The sequence below is a fragment of the Lissotriton vulgaris genome, chromosome 1_1 (assembly GCF_964263255.1).
Source record: "Lissotriton vulgaris chromosome 1_1, aLisVul1.2, whole genome shotgun sequence".
NCBI lineage: Eukaryota > Metazoa > Chordata > Amphibia > Caudata > Salamandridae > Lissotriton > Lissotriton vulgaris.
Genome location: NC_141685.1, coordinates 1097134772 through 1097151702, shown reverse-complemented (window position 1 = coordinate 1097151702; position 16931 = coordinate 1097134772). Strand labels below are relative to the sequence as shown.

The following is a 16931-nucleotide window of genomic DNA, read 5'->3' as shown; positions in this document are numbered from 1 at the left end:
GGCGTCTCACAGGTAGGTTAGTGCGTGTTCCCAGCACTCCGCCGGTCCTCCGGCGCTTATGTGCGCCTCCCCTGGCGCCCTCGCGGTGTCACTGACGCGCGCCGCCGCGTAGGCTGCCGGGATTCGTAGTCCCGGAGCGGCGGCGCGAGCAAACTGCAGGTGAGGTGACTCTCGGCGGTGGCGGCGTGGGCTGATACTCCTGGCAGCTGTGGAGTGTGGCGGCGTCTCACAGGTAGGTTAGTGCGTGTTCCCAGCGCTCCGCCGGTCCTCCGGCGCTTATGTGCGCCTCCCCTGGCGCCCTCGCGGTGTCACTGACGCGCGCCGCCGCGTAGGCTGCCGGGATTCGTAGTCCAGGAGCGGCGGCGCGAGCAAACTGCAGGTGAGGTGACTCTCGGCGGTGGCGGCGTGGGCTGATACTCCTGGCAGCTGTGGAGTGTGGCGGCGTCTCACAGGTAGGTTAGTGCGTGCTCTATCCATCATGCTGTCCTCTCCTCTATTTATTATTTTTTGCTTTGCACCTCACACTCCAACACTGGTCTATGCTTCAGCGCCCACAGTCGTGATCTTTCTTTCTCCCATTACCTCCCGACCTCTGTCTGCTGAGATCTGACAGTAGTTCCTTAAAGAACCACTCATTCTCTTTGACAAAGTGTCAAGCAGTCTTCAGAACTGTCTGTTCAGTTTGCCAATAACAGCTGTAAGCAACAGCATACTCTTGCACACACTCTCACTGCTCACCAATTCAAAGTTTGCTACAAATTTTATGCAACGCATTGTCATACACAATGCCAATACCTCAAACTTTAATGCTGCGAGACCTATTGCATTGTTAAATGCTTGTCTATGAAGCAATAGAGTGTTGTACAGGAAATAATTGAAATGTTTTAGCAGGCAAGTTGGTGCAGCAGGCCATAGGAAGGAACATAATATTTGTTTTTTCTTTAATTCATAGTTCAGGACCAAAGAATATAGCTCAATTTAGATGAGTTCAGCACAATTATCATATTTCACATCCACAATACTTGTATTCAATAACACATAATGTGCAATATGCTTGCAATGTTTATTTAGAAAAGTTCTTTATTCATTTTCTTCTTTTGTCCAACGCCTTACAACAGTAGCCAACGCGTTTCGTCCTACACAGACTTCTTCAGGGCTACAAAATACAAAAACATATTTACAATATGTACACTTATTCAACTATATTTACATAACTACACAGAATGTTTATTTTATGTTAAAAACTAAAGTTGATATACTGACTGATACACATCTGTTGTATATACGAAAAGGACACAGTGTGTGGTGGCGTCTAAGGGGTCCTGGGGCTCAACAGGTGGAATGGAATTGAGGCTGTTTATAATGTTGACAATTTTGAAGTCAGTCACCACTTGATCACTCTGAAAGTCCTGCTGCATTTGTGCTGCTGAGATTTTGAGGCCTCGTACTAGCCTCATTGCTCATTTACACACTGCTTTTGGGACATTTTGGGCTCTCATACCACCGTGGTCCATGTTCTTTTGGGTAATGCAACCAACCAGCATTGATTGTTGCTTAGTTGTAGGTTGCCTAGATGTCAATGTGGGTTTGTTTACAGCAGGTTCACACTTAAAATCCTTAAGTTTTGTGTGACTATTTGCTTAACTGAAATAGATATATTCTTTGGTTCCCAAGATACGCGATATACCACTAGGTGACACTTGAAGTTTCTTTGATTGAATAGCTAACTTCTAGGGGTGAAAAGTGGATAACAATTGTGGTCTGTTGAAGCCTGTGAGAGTGCGTCAGGGTGTGACGCTCAAATGGGGGGAGAAGTAGCAACTTCTCAAATTTGTGAGAGACATTTCTAATAATGTGAGCTTTTAGGTGTCACTGGCATATCTTTTTGGCGGTGCAAAAGTAAAAATGAAGTTCTGGTCTGCGCAGCATAAAGTGGACTTCTGGCCCTCTGTTACTCTGTGAGGGCTGCTATGAGAATCTTAATGTGCCTTTTTTACCCTTCACATGCCATCTCTTGCAGATAAGGACGACAAGGTAAAATCAGATGATGGTGAGACACTGGGCAATACTCTTTTGTCCTCCGCTGCCCTCATGCCACCCATTTGGGACAAGACCATCCCATACGACGGGCAGTCATTTCATCTCGAGTACATGGACCTAGATGAGTTCCTCCTGGAAAATGGCATCCCCACCGGCCCAGGCAATTTGGACATAAACCTCCAAGGTCAGCTGCTGCCTGTTGCCAAGCTGGAAGCACCTGACGAGACAGCCAGCACTTCAGCCACTGCCTCCTCACCCCTTTCGCCATCTAGCATCTTCCAGTGTTCCAAGGATGGAGGTAAGCTTTACTACTTTGAGACCTACAAATATAGCCCACCATCCTACTCCACTCGCAAAATCTCCCCAAATGTGTGGCTTAGCGGTTTACTATTATAGTGAATCAGAAGCGGAAATAACTTTAATCGATCTCAATAAATAAACCTTAAACATTAAAGAAAACTAGCAACTGCATTAAAAAACAACTATTCTCCACAAGAACAAGACCCTCAAGAAAAGGATCCACTGTGCATTCCTTTCAACATGATTAACAGTACACAGTGTCTGAAATGTACTAAGGGTGGGCGCCAGTGTGCCAGGTATATTGAAATACGAGCAAGGCATAAAGACAATGGCAACCTCCTGGCAGAATTAATCACAGAGCTACGACACAAAACCAGAGCCAAAAACTCACACCTCAAAACATAAAGGGAGTCAGAAGGGCTAATGAGGGCTACAAGGGGCAGCTAACTGCGGTGCTAAAAATACAATACATGAAAGGTTAAAAAGACCTAGTTAGTCATCGAATTTCTGACCACAGATCTGGTAACCTTGATGAGACTGTAAAAGTGCAAAAAACCTAATCAGGCCTCCCTGGGTGAGGAGCCAAAACCATTAATACTATGTTCTGAGCATGGCAAAGAGGGTAAAGAATCAGACTGGGCCACCATATATCTACACAATCCTATTGTCCCAAATCTTTGGTAGATTAATAAGAGTCCAGAGGTGACTTCCCTTGTAGTACTCAAATTCTTCCTAATCTTGATTACCACTATAAGGTAGGTATAAATAGTTTATATAATATGAGCAGAGGCTAGCCATTAAAGATGTAGTGCCTGCATGTAATGTCTTTATTTAAAAGAACTCAAATGGTGCATGATCTTGGTAGAGCATAAAAGCACAAAAAAGTACTTTGTAAGGAAATAGAATAACAGGGAGCCAAATTATGCTCCCAGTTACTACAATAAGGGAATGCCCCAAACCGGTGGAATACATTGAGTCAGAAACTCAACTATTATTGTGGTTTAAAGCACTCTTTCAGGAACTGTGGCAGTAGGGACCTTGTGGGCAACCTTGACTGCCCCAGCTCCTGCAGAGTGGCCTAGCAAAGATTCTCATTCTCCTTGTGGTCAGCCATGAATCCTAGGGAATATTTGTGTTTGGCATTGTTTGTGCCCTCATCATAGGGGTTACTTTTAGTACAGACTGTGCCCTCCTGAAGGATTTACACCAGAAGCCCTGTTCCATGACTGCAGTGAAAAACATTTTAAGTCCTAGAACCCTCTGCAGAGTAAGAGATTCTGTACTCTGTTCCTTTCGTGAGACTTCTCTCTGTAGAACATCCCAATGGTCTTTCAACGGCCAGGTAACAAAAGGATGCTTCACTGAATCTGGGTTATGTGAGCACTGTGCAGATAAGGGCCAGCCAAGCCTGGAACTGTCAAATGGTGGAGCATGGTTCTTGTTAGTGTAGTATCTGTATGGTCATCTAGCCTACATCTTCGTAGAGTGACGTACTGTGATAGCCATGCTACGCTCGTCTTATCTCAAGTTGTTCTTTTAAAATGGTAATTGTAACCCATACTAGGTTATCACATGTCCCAAAGGATGTTTTGCCTGTCTGATTTGCAATACATTGTGATTGGTTGCTGAGTGTTTATAGGCGCCGCAACAGGTTTCCTTCGCCATCATGCAAAATCCAGTCAGCCATAACATGACTTCACCTCTTGGCCCTTGCTTAACTTTTTCCTACCTTTGCCTACATATTAAAGCTGCATCCCTTGGCCTTCTGCATTTCTTGTTGAGTGCTAATTTGTCCTCCTTCATCTCTAAAGCGAACACTGCAGCCTAGGGCAACCCGCCATCTCTAGGCACTTGGTTCACCTTTCTTTTACCTTAGCCTTCACATATCTTCCACCTTTACCTTCATACAATACACTGCAGCTTATTATAAGCCACCGTCTCTGTGCACTTGCTTCGCCTCTCTTTCACCTTTTACCTATCTTCCACTTTCACCTCCACAATAAGCACGTCAGTCATCATCTCAGGGTGTTTGCTTCCCTCTTTATCTCTGCGTTGAACTCTGCAGCCCCTGAAGCATGCTGCCTTCTCTGGCCTGGTGGTTCACTTATCTTTGTCTTTCAGACACCTCGTTGCCTACAGAGGAGCAGTTGGAGGAGGAGGAGGAGGAAGAGGAGGACCAGTGTGACACCCCGAGCCCCATTGATCCTGACAGCATTGAGGTCAATGTCAACTTTAACCCTGATCCCACAGACCTGATGCTGTCCAGCGTACCTGGTGGGGAGCTCTTTGACCCCCGGAAGCATAAGTTTGCAGAGGAGGAACTGAAGCCACAGCCAATGATCAAGAAAGCAAAGAAGATTTACACACCGGAGGAGATGAAGGTACTGGTTCTCCCCACACCTAACCCTTCTACCAACCTCTGCCCCCCCATGCTTTAGACATATGTTCCACTCCTGCCCTACCCACTGCCTCACCAGTACTATGTCTTATGACAGTACTGAGTCTGTCTCAACACTACTCCTGCAGTATATGGGCTGGGGCTGTCCCATCTTCCTCCTTGCACCCGTACAGAGACTGCCTCCTCAGATTTAGTTCCAAGTCACTAGCCTTTCCACAGCTACCATCTGTTAAGGAAATGGTTTCAGTTGCTATGTCTCTTGCTCCTCTCCTTCATAGTAGTTGTTGTTTATCGCTTATGTCCCAGTGCCAAGTATTACTGTATGTGTCTTCAGAATGTAAGGTGAAGAAAGAGTCAAAGCATACTCTAGAAGTTTAGAAGTTCGATACAACCTGACGCAAAGGAATAATACTTAGTAGCACTCAGTGAAAGTCCGTGTCATATCAGCCTGTCATCTAATGTTAGACACTGACTTTGTAAGTTGTTTTCCTTTTAAATAGAGGTTACAAATTCAAGGTGATTTGTGATCCCTCGCCGACACCCAAAATATCTGAAGATTTAGACTCCATCTTAATTAGATTTATTTATTTATTTATTTATCAAATGGTTCGAGTGTAACTTTGGAGTTCCAGGACCATTGCATTACAGAAGCAAAACCTAACATTTTTTCACCGGAATACCTACCTCCAACACTTTAAGAAAACATTATACGGCCAGCACCCACTTTGCAAGTAAATAGTAACGAAGATATCTAGGCCCGGTCGTAGGAGAATTACTGACGGCGAAGTAGTTATGGAGAATACACCTTTCCAATTCTGTCCTAAGTGTAGCAGCAAGTTCCTATTATTAGATCATCAAAGGTGAGTGAATTCTGTCCTCTTAAGGAGCCATGACAAATTCACCTATTTTCCCGCCAGACCTTCGGAAGCAAAAAAAGTCCTCTTATTGTAGAGGATGGTGGTAGGCACATTACAGAATGTAGTGTCAAGACTCTCCAGAGTCATCCACCATGACTTTGGTCGAAGTCATTAAGGGCACATACTTTTTTTTTTTTTTTTTTTTTTTTTTTGGTGTAAGACATTTATTTTATAAAAAGAAAGGTTACACTGCGTCACGCCAACAACCCGGAGGCAGGCCGCGATATGGACAGGTGCCCTCCAACCAGAAGTAGGGTGCGAGGAATCATACAACAAGGCTGATGGCGTGCCACCAAAAGAGATATATAGCCCTGACATGGGCAAGGAGTCCAGAAGTGCAACCATTGCAAAATAGATAGTCTTACATTTTTGGGTGCCGTAGACTTACAAATTGACCTCAAGCTCTCAGTCTTGCCCCGCCATCATGACGAGTGCAAGAGCCGCAGCTCAGTAAAACAGCAGTCCATAGAAAATATGTCCACGTGCACCTTTTCACCCAATCCCCCACAACATTCGGAGGGAAACAACAAACTTCGGTGCAGAGCAGCATCAACAATCATTCATCACATCACACATGCAGGGCCGTGTGTTCAAGGACCAGGCAGCAATAGAAGGATGTCAACCAGTGGCAGGGGTAGCGGCGGGATGACTCCAATGCATCACCCACGGGGCGGGGGCAGAGGGGGGGGGGAGGGGGAGGGGCAAGACAAAGCAGCGGGTCACCTGGCCAGAGAGGGGGGCACAACGCCAAGTCGGTCGAACACGCAGCAGGCACGAAGCTAGGCAGTTGTAGAACATTCCGCAGCCACCAAACACATCCACCAAACATGTATCACCCTGTCCAAGGAAATGCATATAGGGGCCAAGGTTTTCGCCCCATGTCATCAGAAGATTAAGAGCACATACTTAGATGGAGAAAGGTTAGGCCCTTTGGTATTTTAAGGGCCCAGATGAAAAAGAGTCTGCAATATGTTTCTCCCAGTGACTCTGACATCAGAGATAATCCTTCCCAGAGCCCCAGGTGAAATCCCCACCCAAGACAAAGACTGTGCTTCGTGATTCCCATCCACCATCTTCTGAATATCTTGCATCAGGGTTGAGCTTGAGTGGAGTTTCTCCTCCAGAACAAGGAATGAACTCAAGAGGGCATGCCTTAAGCCTTGAACCACCACTGAAATGGCCAAGTCAGCCTTCACCGGCCACTGATTCAAATCTAGCCCTGCATCAAAAGAGTCTCTGCTCTGGTAAAGCCTCAAGAACATGGCCTTCATATCGAGACACCATCTCTGCACCAAGAGTCTGAACAGTTAATTTGGATCTGAGACTGACTCCGAAGTTGACCTTGAAACCAATACCTGGGTGGGCGCAGAGGGATTTAACACTGTCAGAAGTTCAGGGCAAGCAGCTTGATGTCAAAGAAAGATTTATATAGCTCCATTCGTGGTGTATATTGTAGATCGGCCACCACAACTTACACTAGGTGGCTAACCCCAACTAAGAAAAAAATCCTAACATTTAAGGAGACATTTCCAGAAGAGCTAAGAACTTTCCCAATTCCTAAAAAGACTGGGTCTAGGAACACAGCCCATCAACAGCAGACTCACCTCCACATTCCCGTTAAAACGGTCTACCAGTCTAGTCCAGTACTAGGGTATCTTTCATAGATTCACATGCCTGAATCAGAGTAGCAAGTAATGACAAGCACATTTTGGATGACCCAGAATGTACAAGTTCACCACATAACCTATCAATGTGAAAAACAATGAAAACACAATGGAGAAATGTGCTTATAAACAGAAAAGGATGGTGGGATGAAAAGAAGGCTCACCTCTATTTAAATTACAGCATCTTTCATGAGTTCTGTATCCAAGCAGTAGTGCTTGGTAAATGTGTGCGGCGTCCTCCATGTTGCCGCTCTGCAAATGTCTGTGATAGGCACACCTACAAAGAGTGCCATGGATGTAGAGACTGCCCTCGTGGAATGGGCATGAACTGTGGAGAGCAAGGGTTGGCCCACTTGCTGGTGACAGAAAGCAATAGCTCCTGAAATCTACTGAGAAATACTTTAGTGAGTGGAAAACCTTTCATAGGCAGACTGTAAGCCACAAAGAGTTGGTTGGATTTGCGGAACGCTTTTGTCCTGTCAAGGTAGAATTTTAAGGCAGCGTTTAAGATCCAGTGAATGTAGATCTCTTTCCGCCGCTGTTGAGGATTTGGAAAAAAAGGTCCTTAAGACTAAAGGTTCATTGAGGTGAAAGACTGTTCTTGAAGCACAAACTTAGGATTAGTTCGCAGTATAACCCCGTCATGTTTGAACTGAAGAAAAGGGTCTTGAATTGAAAATGCATGAAGCTCACTTACTCGCCTCGCAGAGGTAAGGGCTAGAAGGAGTGCCATCTTCCAAGAAAGATATTTTAGATCAGCTCTGTGTATTGGCTCAAATGGGTGTTTCATAAGCTGAGCAAGAACTGTGTTGAGTTGCCAAGTTGGAGGCAGAGACTTTACGGGAGGAAAAGTCCTGAATAGGCCTTTAAGAAATTGTTTTATCAATCTACTAGACCAAAGAGAAGGGCCTGGAGAAGATCTCCTGAAACAGGATATTGCTGCCAGGTGAACTTTAGTAGAGGCATGAGCAAGACCTGACTTAGCCAGATGGAGAAGGTAAGGCAATATTTGTTCTGGAGAAGCCGAAAGAGGGTGTATTTTTGCCGACTTACACCAGATGCAGAACGTCTTCCATTTTAAGGAATATGTTTTGTTAGTACTGTTGGCTCAAGCCCGAGCCAGCACTGCCCTGCAGTCCGGAGGGATGTCTAGGCCATGGAACCCTCAGAACTCAGGAGCCAAGCCGATAATTTGAGAGATGCTCTATCCGGATGTTGACTTGTTCCCGGTTCATTGTGAGGAGAGAGAGGGAAACGGTTTCAAAGGGATCGGTGGTTCCAAAGAGAGAAGATGGAGTTCCGTGAACCAATGCTGGTGCGGCCATGCTGGAGCTATCCGGATTAGTGTGCAGGGTTCTGCCTTAAACTTCATGAGGACCCTGGGAATCAGGGGAATCGGTGGAAAAGCGCATGCAAAGACGTTAAACCATGCAATCTAAAATGCCAGCTTGCAAAGTTTTGGCATTTGGCGCTCTGCTTGGTAATAAATAGAGAAGTAGAGAAGTGCTTGTAGAGAAGTGTGGCTCAGGGGTTAGAGGCGGCAGACCCGGAAGCTGAGATCGGCCCTGGACCAGGGTTCAATTCCCCGCCTCGACGGGTCTTGGGCTAAAAATTCCACGGTCTCGATAATTCTCGCTCTGGTGCCTTCTCGACTCACAGGTTCACGCTCTGCTACTCTGGGCAATAGCTTGCTTAATCTCCACAACGGCCCCTCGCTGCGGGATGCCTGGCTTTCACCTTGTGGATACCCTGCCGGGGCCTCTCACAGGGGAATACCAGGACGGGTTCCCTAAGCAAGCGCCAGGATGCCCTTTGGGTGACAGGTTGCGCTATATAAGTACACCTACATTTACATTTACATTTAAATAGGTCCAAGAGAGGGGTGCTCCATTGGGAGAATATGCGGTCGAGAGTCCGCTGGTTCAACTCCCATTGGTGACATGGTGTTTGTTGCCTGCTTAGTGAATCGGCCAGTACATTGTCTGTTCCTGGAACATATTCCGCTTGAAGGGAAATGTTTTGAAGTAACCAGTTACAGATCTTTTGAGATTCGTGAGAGAGTGGTAGTGAACAAGTACCTCCCTGCTTGTTTAGGTAGTGCATTGTCGTAGTATTGTCCATCCGGACAAGCACTAGATATCCTTTGATCCTGGGAAGAAACACCAGGAGAGACAGACAGCTCACAGCTCGAGGAGGTTTATGTGAATCTTACGTTCCAAGGAGACCACTTTCCTCTGATGCAGAGTTCTTGGAGGAAACCTCCCCAACCCTCCAGGGACACATCTGTTGTTGTGATCTGTGGAGAATTTTGGAGCAAGAAGGGCAGGCCTTGAGAAAGATTCCGTGGACTAGTCCATCACTGTAGACCAGTGACCATCTGAGGGGTCACCTGAACGACATCGCCGAAGGATCTTTCGGATTGAATCCATTGAGTCAACAGTGCTTCTTTGAGAGGACGCATGTGGAGGAGACAGTGAGGAACCAGCAGAATACAGGATGACATCATTCTGAGAGAGAGCGAGAGAGACTTCTTGGATTTTATGTGATTTGCCAAATGAAGAAGTTTGCTCTGTCGCTCTTGTGACGGGAAAGCCTTCTGGGTTGTGTCGAGAGTAGCACCCAGAAAGGTTATTCGCTGAGAAGGTTGGAGGACAGACTTGTCCTGATCGACAGCGAGTCCCAGGCGACTGAAAGCTGTAGACCGGAGTCGGAAGACCTGGTCACGTCGTCTAGAGAAGGTGCCTTTGCGAGCCAGTCGTCGTGATAGGGAAAGACTTGATGATGTTGTTGCCTGAGGTATGCTAGAGAAAGGCATTTCGTAAAAATGCGTGGAGCTGACTTGAGTCCGAAGGGCAGGACTCTGAATTGGTAACCTCAGAAACTGTTTGTGATGCCTGTGGATAGGGATATGGAAATAGGCATCTTGAAAATCCAGGTAGTCGTTGGCATTGAGAAGTTGCAGCACTTCTTGAATGGTAACCATGCGAAACAACTGCTTCTTTAAGAACTTGTTGAGACTTCTTAAGTCTAGCATTGGTCTCCATTTATTCTCCTTTTTTGTGCACCAGGAAAAAAACGGGATTAAAAACCCTTTCCCCTTCTGTTGACGAAGAGGAACCCTTTCTATAGCTCCCTTCTGGAGCATGAGTGAAAGTTCCAGGAGTAAAAGGCATAGATTTTTTTGAAGCATCGGTTGAGGAGGATTTTGAATGAACTCCAGCGAATGTCCGAATTGTACCAGTTGAAGAACCCAACGGTCCGTTGTTATCTGTTTCCAATTGTGTAAGAAATGGGAAATCCCTCCTCTTACTTTGGAGGGTGGAGAGGAAATGGAGAACTGCGGTAGAGAATAGTCATTGCCGCCGAGCAGCTCCTTCTGTCGTCCTCCCTTTCCTCGAAAGGAGGCCTTAGTTTAAGAGCATTGCTGTTGTTGACGTTGTTGGAATTGTGGCAGATATTGTTGGTTGGAGGAGGAATAGGAAGACCCATATTGTTGGTAGTCTCCTCTAGTGGAAGATTGCCCTCTACCCCTTGAGCCACGAAAGGAGGGTTTTTAAATTGGAGGGTACCCAAAGCCCTAGCCGTGTCAGTATCCTGTTTTATGCCCTGAAGAACTTCATCAATATGCGTGTGAAAAAGAAGCTGACCATCGTAGGGCATATCCAGAATCTTTGTCTGGGCTTCCGTCCGGATTGCAGTCGCCTTCAGCCAACCTTGGCGTCGTAGAACAGCAGCGCCAGCCAGTTGGCGGAAACCAGTAGAGGCGATATCCATCGTACAATCTTCGATCTCGGAAGCCGAACGTTCGCCCTCCAGCAAGATCTTCTTTGCTTCTTCCTTCGAGTCGTCCGGCAAGGTCCCCCAAAATTGGACTAATGTCCGCCCACATCTACCTGTTGTAGCACCCTAATAACGCTAAGGAATTAGATGCCCACACTGTCAATACAGACATGAAAGAAAAACGTTTTCCAATATTATCAAGTCGTCTACCTTCCTTGTTTGGAGGAGAAGAGCAGAAGGGTTTTTAGACTTCCGCTAGGCAGCCTGAGTAATGACGGAATCAGACTTGGGCTGTCCGGTAAGGCAGGCTGGAGTGGTGTCCAGAGCTCTGTATTTTAGGTCTAGACGAGGTAACACTGGGGGAACCGAAGATGGATTTTGCATGATTTTAACACCCTGATCCCAGATGTAGGCTATAATAGGCACAGATCTCACAGACTTTTTAAAAGGCTCCTTAAAGTCCTAAAGGAAGCAATCCTGCTGGTGAGAAGGCATAGGAATCTGGAAATGCTGTGCAGCCCTTTCCAAGACATTATGAAAACCCCTGATTCCCTCAGGAGGTGAATCCGCTTGAGTAGGCACCGGGGACGCTGGACAAGGGATAACGTAATCATCCCACTCATGAGTCGATTGTGAATCATGGAGCTCCCCTTCCTCTTGTTGATCATCCTCCTCATTATCCGGGGAAGGTGGAGGAGGTACTGTGACAGACACAGACTGTGGAGGTAGAGGTGTAGTCTGTGGCCTTGGCGGCGGAGAGACAACTGGAGGAGGAGACTTAGCAGAAGTAGAAAATCTCTGCTTGTAGTCAGTAATCAGAAATTGGAGGTCAAAAACCAAAGACGCAGGTAGACAAACAATGGGAGTTTGGGAAAGATGGCTGTCGTCTGGATAATATGTCTGGTCTTCTGGTTCTTGCTCGTCATAGTACGAACTCTCCTAGTACTTAACATGAAGTTCAGAAGGACTTTTCGCAGCTCTGAACATACTGCCCTCATCTGAATCTTCCTCCTCTTCCAAAAGGTGAGTCGAAAGTAATAGCTGGACCCTGCTAGGAGAAGTCAGGAGAGGTGTCGACATGAGTTTTGTTATTTTGAGGTGGACATGTGCACTTTCCACTTTGGACTCTGGTGTCATCGACTAGCCTGTCGTCAGTGTAGTTGTCGACGGTGAAGCACCGACGGACACAACTGAAGGTAACGTCGACAAAGCTCCTGTCGACGGAGCCCTTAGAAGTCGACTATGATTACTTAATTTTTATCGTTGACGATAAAGGTTTAACAGCCCTCGACGAAGTCGTGGACGATGCCGAGGACGCCAAGGTGGTAGAGACAGTCGTCATCGACATTACTCCCACTGCTGTAGACTGGGATTTTCTCGCCGTCAAAGCCACCGTCGTCGACTAGGTGGAACTAGGCTCTTTAAAGGTGTGTAGAACTTCCTGAGGAGAAACCTTTGTTGGTGAAGCCTTAAGGTGTGCCTCTGAAGACTTTTTCTGCGTCTTCTTTTGAGGGGGCTGCGACGAAGGTCCTGGAGAAGCAACTCTGGGCCTTTTTTGTGAGGATCTTGAACACTTGGAGGAACACTCACTCTCCTCAGAAGACCAGGCTTGGTCTTTGTCTTTAAGTCTCTGCAGCCAAATTAAAAGGCGTCCCTTCCGGTCTTTAAGGACCTTTGAAGAAAAGGTAAGACATACCTTACAGTCCTTTGAGGAGTGGTAAAGACAGTAGAGGCAGTCTTTGTGTTGGTCGTCGACAGGAAGCCTCTTCTTACTGCAGGAAGCATAGAGCCTAAAAAGGCCTTTTTTAGGAGTTTCTGACATGAAGATATTGAGAACTTCACACAGAAAAAGGAATTCTGAAGAAAGTCACTGGAAATCCAGAAACAAGGAAAAAATTAGCAGAGCTCAGTGGAGACTCCCTTAGCACGACAAAATCTGAGGGATATAGCTCCTTCCAGGAAGGTTCCAGAGGGTGGTGATAGCTGATTGGTTGTTCTCTAGAGTTTGGTCCTCATTACAAAAGGACCTGGATATGTTACTAATCTGAGGCCTTTGGCCCATCTCTTTTTATGTCTAGTGAGACATTACTTTTATTATGTACCGGGGACTCCCATCCTGGCGACGGGAAATGATTCAGGCATGTGAATCTATGAAAGATACCCTAATACTGGAGAACATTAATTCTGCTGACCAAAGGATAGCTGTCTGTGGTGTGACTCCATGGCGAATAGGTCACTCCGTTGGGCTACTGCTAGAAGATGCAGCAGAGGTAATACACTTTCCAGAGGTTTTCACAAAGCGTGGAAAGAAACTCATCCAGGAAGGGAAGATCAGATCATATGCCAAAAATAGGTGTGCCAGGAACGCAGCTAATACAGTCCTGTGAAATGAACTAATGTTCTCTGACAACATGCCTAGCTAAAAGTCTCTGGTTTCGACCTGAGGTCCAACAAAATCTCATAAGTGTACACTTTGTCAGTATCTTTTTTGAGTATTTCCAGTATTGTTTGTACCCGAGGTACGAGAAGGTGTTCTGTCGAATCTACAGCTCCTGGGGCACTCCAGGCAATACAGAGTCAGATTGTATGAGGCGAAAAGCAAAAGCTGAAGCCTAGTTAGCCGGCATCTCATAGTGCCCTTAGTATAAACCGCAGCAGTCCTTTCAGGAGAGTGAGGCTATCACGACAACAGCTGCTGGAAAGATAGTCTCCAAAAGTAAGGGCAGACCTTCATCTGTAAAATAGTAACTTTAATCACATTCCCACTAATCACGCTACTACTGTCGGAGGAGGAATAAGGTTATATCTTACTTGGAGAGGAGACCTAACCTTTCCATTATCACTGACCGCTACTACCTGTGGTTTCTCACCACTCCACCCAATAATGCATCACGCTGTCTTCGCATCAGTCAAGACCACAAAAGACTGCTGCAAAAGAAAGTGCAGGCATTGCTTCAGAATGATGTGATAGAACCTGCTCCACCATATTACTGTGGACAAGTAATTTTCTCTCTGTACTTCCTTATTCTCAAGACCGACAGATGGTCCTGGGTGAATCGAGACCTTTACCCATTCAATAGCTACATAAGATCAGAGATTTTCAAAATGACAACTCTACAAGAGCTCATTCCGCTACTCTGCATCATGAACTATAGTGACTCGATCTCAAGGACACCTACTTCCACGTCCCTATCCACCCAGTACACCACCAGTACCTCAGGTTGGTGATACGTGGAAAGCATTATCACATCAAAGTACTACCTTCTGTGGTGACCACAGCCAGAGGGTTTTCAGTAAATGTCTTGTCAGAAGTGGCAGTTCACCATGCCATCATGCCATACATATCTTTCCATATCTGGATGTCTGGCAGCCTCTGGGAGCAGCGCCTTGTTCCTACTGAAAAATCAGTCTCTATACTCCAAACATTAGTGGTCACTGTCAATGCCAAAAAGTCTCATCTCTTTTCCTAACAAATGCAACCCTTTTTGGGAGCTACACTGAATACCATTGCCGGCAAAGTGCAACACTAACAGCAAGACAGTGATGGCATTTCTGAGTCTGCTTCCCTTTACATTCTTTGACGGTGAGAATGAAAGTGTTGGAAATTATGGTGTCTTGTATTGTTGCAGTAGTACTAAATACTCACTTGCACCTATTGCAGGAGTGCCTTGACCGACATTGGTCCACAAACTGTTATGCGGAACAAGAAGCCCACCTGGGCCAACTGACATTCCAGGGCTAATGAACTCCTCAGTGACCTTCTTCGCATAAATGTGCTGGAGCTAATGTCTATTCTAATAACACTAGGAGTGTTTTACAAAATGCATTGCAACAAAACAGTGCTCCTCCTAGCATTCACCTGGGCAAGACAGCCATGGTACTCGGTACGGCTGGAACTGTCCCAAGATCCACACAAGATGCTGCCTCTGTGAGCAGACCTCTTCACATAACATCACTGCAACACCTTGACCTCCTGATACTGAATCGTGTAGTTTGGCACCTGAAATCTTAGAGCTGGAGTACCTTTTACCCCAAAAGAATGCAGGCTAATTCTTAACAAAGCTTTTAAGCCTGCAACAAGTGCTACTTATGCGGCCAAATAGAAAATATTTGTTCACTACTGCTATACTTTAAATGTGCAGCCCATTCAGGCCTCATTGCAAGATATTATCTGTTACTTGTTGCATCTAGAAAAGGCAGGGTTAGTATTTATTTCTATCATGGTAGCCTCCGTGGCAACCTACTGAAACAAGCATTTGCAATGCAATAGGTCTCGCAGTTACGCGAGTTTGAGCTATTGGCATTGTAAATGGCTATGCCTTTTATTTTGGGTTTTAAAACAAATAAAAAGACATTGAAATTTACAAAGGCAATAGCTAAGTGTGGGTGCGAAGCACCATACCAGAGAGTTTAGTGTGGGTGCAAAGCACAATACCAGTGGGTTTAGGTACAAAGCGCCATAGCAGAGGGTTTAGTGTGGATGCAATGCATCATACCAGAGGGTTTAGTCTGGGTGCAAAGCACCATACCAGAGGGTTTAGTCTGGGTGCAAAGCACCATACCAGAGGGTTTAGTCTGGGTGCAAAGCGCCATACCAGAGGGTTTAGTCTGGGTGCAAAGCGCCATACCAGAGGGTTTAGTCTGGGTGCAAAGCGCCATACCAGAGGGTTTAGTCTGGGTGCGAAGCACCATACCAGAGGGTTTAGTCTGGGTGCAAAGCACAATACTAGTGGGATTAGGTGCAAAGCGCCACAGCAGAGGGTATAGTGTGGGTGCGGTGCATCGTTCGAAGTTGTAGGGTGAATGCAGAGTGGTCAGCTCACAGAGGTGCCACTGAGGATATACTGCACCACTTTGGAGAGTGAAAATTGGGTCCAAGGTATCCCAATTGAGATCTTAGTGTGGGTGCAGGGCGTTCTTCGAATGTCAGCCAGCTGGACCTATTCGAGACAGCAACCTAACAAACCAGATCGGTGCAGCGAGTGCAGTAACTCACTAGGCGATTGGAACCTGCATAATGCGCGCAGTTGACCACAGCAGGCACTTTAACTGACTGAGTTTTCTCATCGCTATGCAGAGTTTCAGTTGTGCCCACATGTCTTTGGGTTTGGCCAGTGGGTCGCGCATTCTCATAACTTGTCGGTTGGTGACAATGTGCCCTGGGGATGGGGGACCCCAAAGGCTCACTCGTTGAGTGTACCCCCTGCCAGATGAGGCGGGTGCCCCCGAGACTTCTCAAGGCAGCGAGAGCCGGAATGCAGAAGCCTGTGAGGGGCTGGGAGGGGCGGTGATCATGCCCTCACACCAGTTGTTAAATGGGTCATGTGCAGTGACGTGAGTTGACATTTTTCATAACCAAAAGATGATGGAAAGAGGAGGAGGAGGAGGAGGTGGGGGAGGGGCCAGTCCGTGTGATTCAGCCTGCGCCGAGCTCAGTCTTTGCAAGAAACACATGTTTTCGCCTTGAAAAAATTAAAATCTCAGCCAGAGAGACGGGAGAAACCCAAAAAATACAGAGACAACAAAACAGAGAAAGGAAAGAGCCTGCGGGGCGGTGGATGCAGAAGCGTACCGCTGCGGATTGTGACAGAGAAGGGTCACTCTGAGGCTGGCAGTGGGCGAGTCGCTTCTGAGTCGGGTCACAAGGAATTACTCCAGAGGCTGGTACCTGGGAGTTACTCTAGAGACACTGATTCTGGAGAGTGGTCCCAGAGGCTGGTACCAGGAGTCTCTCCAGCGGTTGGCACCAGTAGTCGTTCTGGAGGTTGGCACCCGGCGTTTCTCCAGGGGTTGGTACCAGGAGTCGCTCCGGAGGATGACAACGCCAAAAAG

General features: G+C 46.5%; 1 protein-coding gene across 3 annotated transcripts in view; it reads left to right on the top strand.

The window, feature by feature from the left end:
• Positions 1-16931, top strand: part of TEF (TEF transcription factor, PAR bZIP family member) — a 227609-nt gene that overhangs the window by 134098 nt on the left and 76580 nt on the right. For all 3 annotated transcript variants that reach the window (XM_086963522.1, XM_086963521.1, XM_086963520.1), the window contains 2 exons: positions 2021-2338; positions 4462-4721. In XM_086963522.1, coding sequence (XP_086819648.1) covers positions 2021-2338; positions 4462-4721 — 578 coding nt within the window. The remainder of the gene's footprint in view (positions 1-2020; positions 2339-4461; positions 4722-16931) is intronic.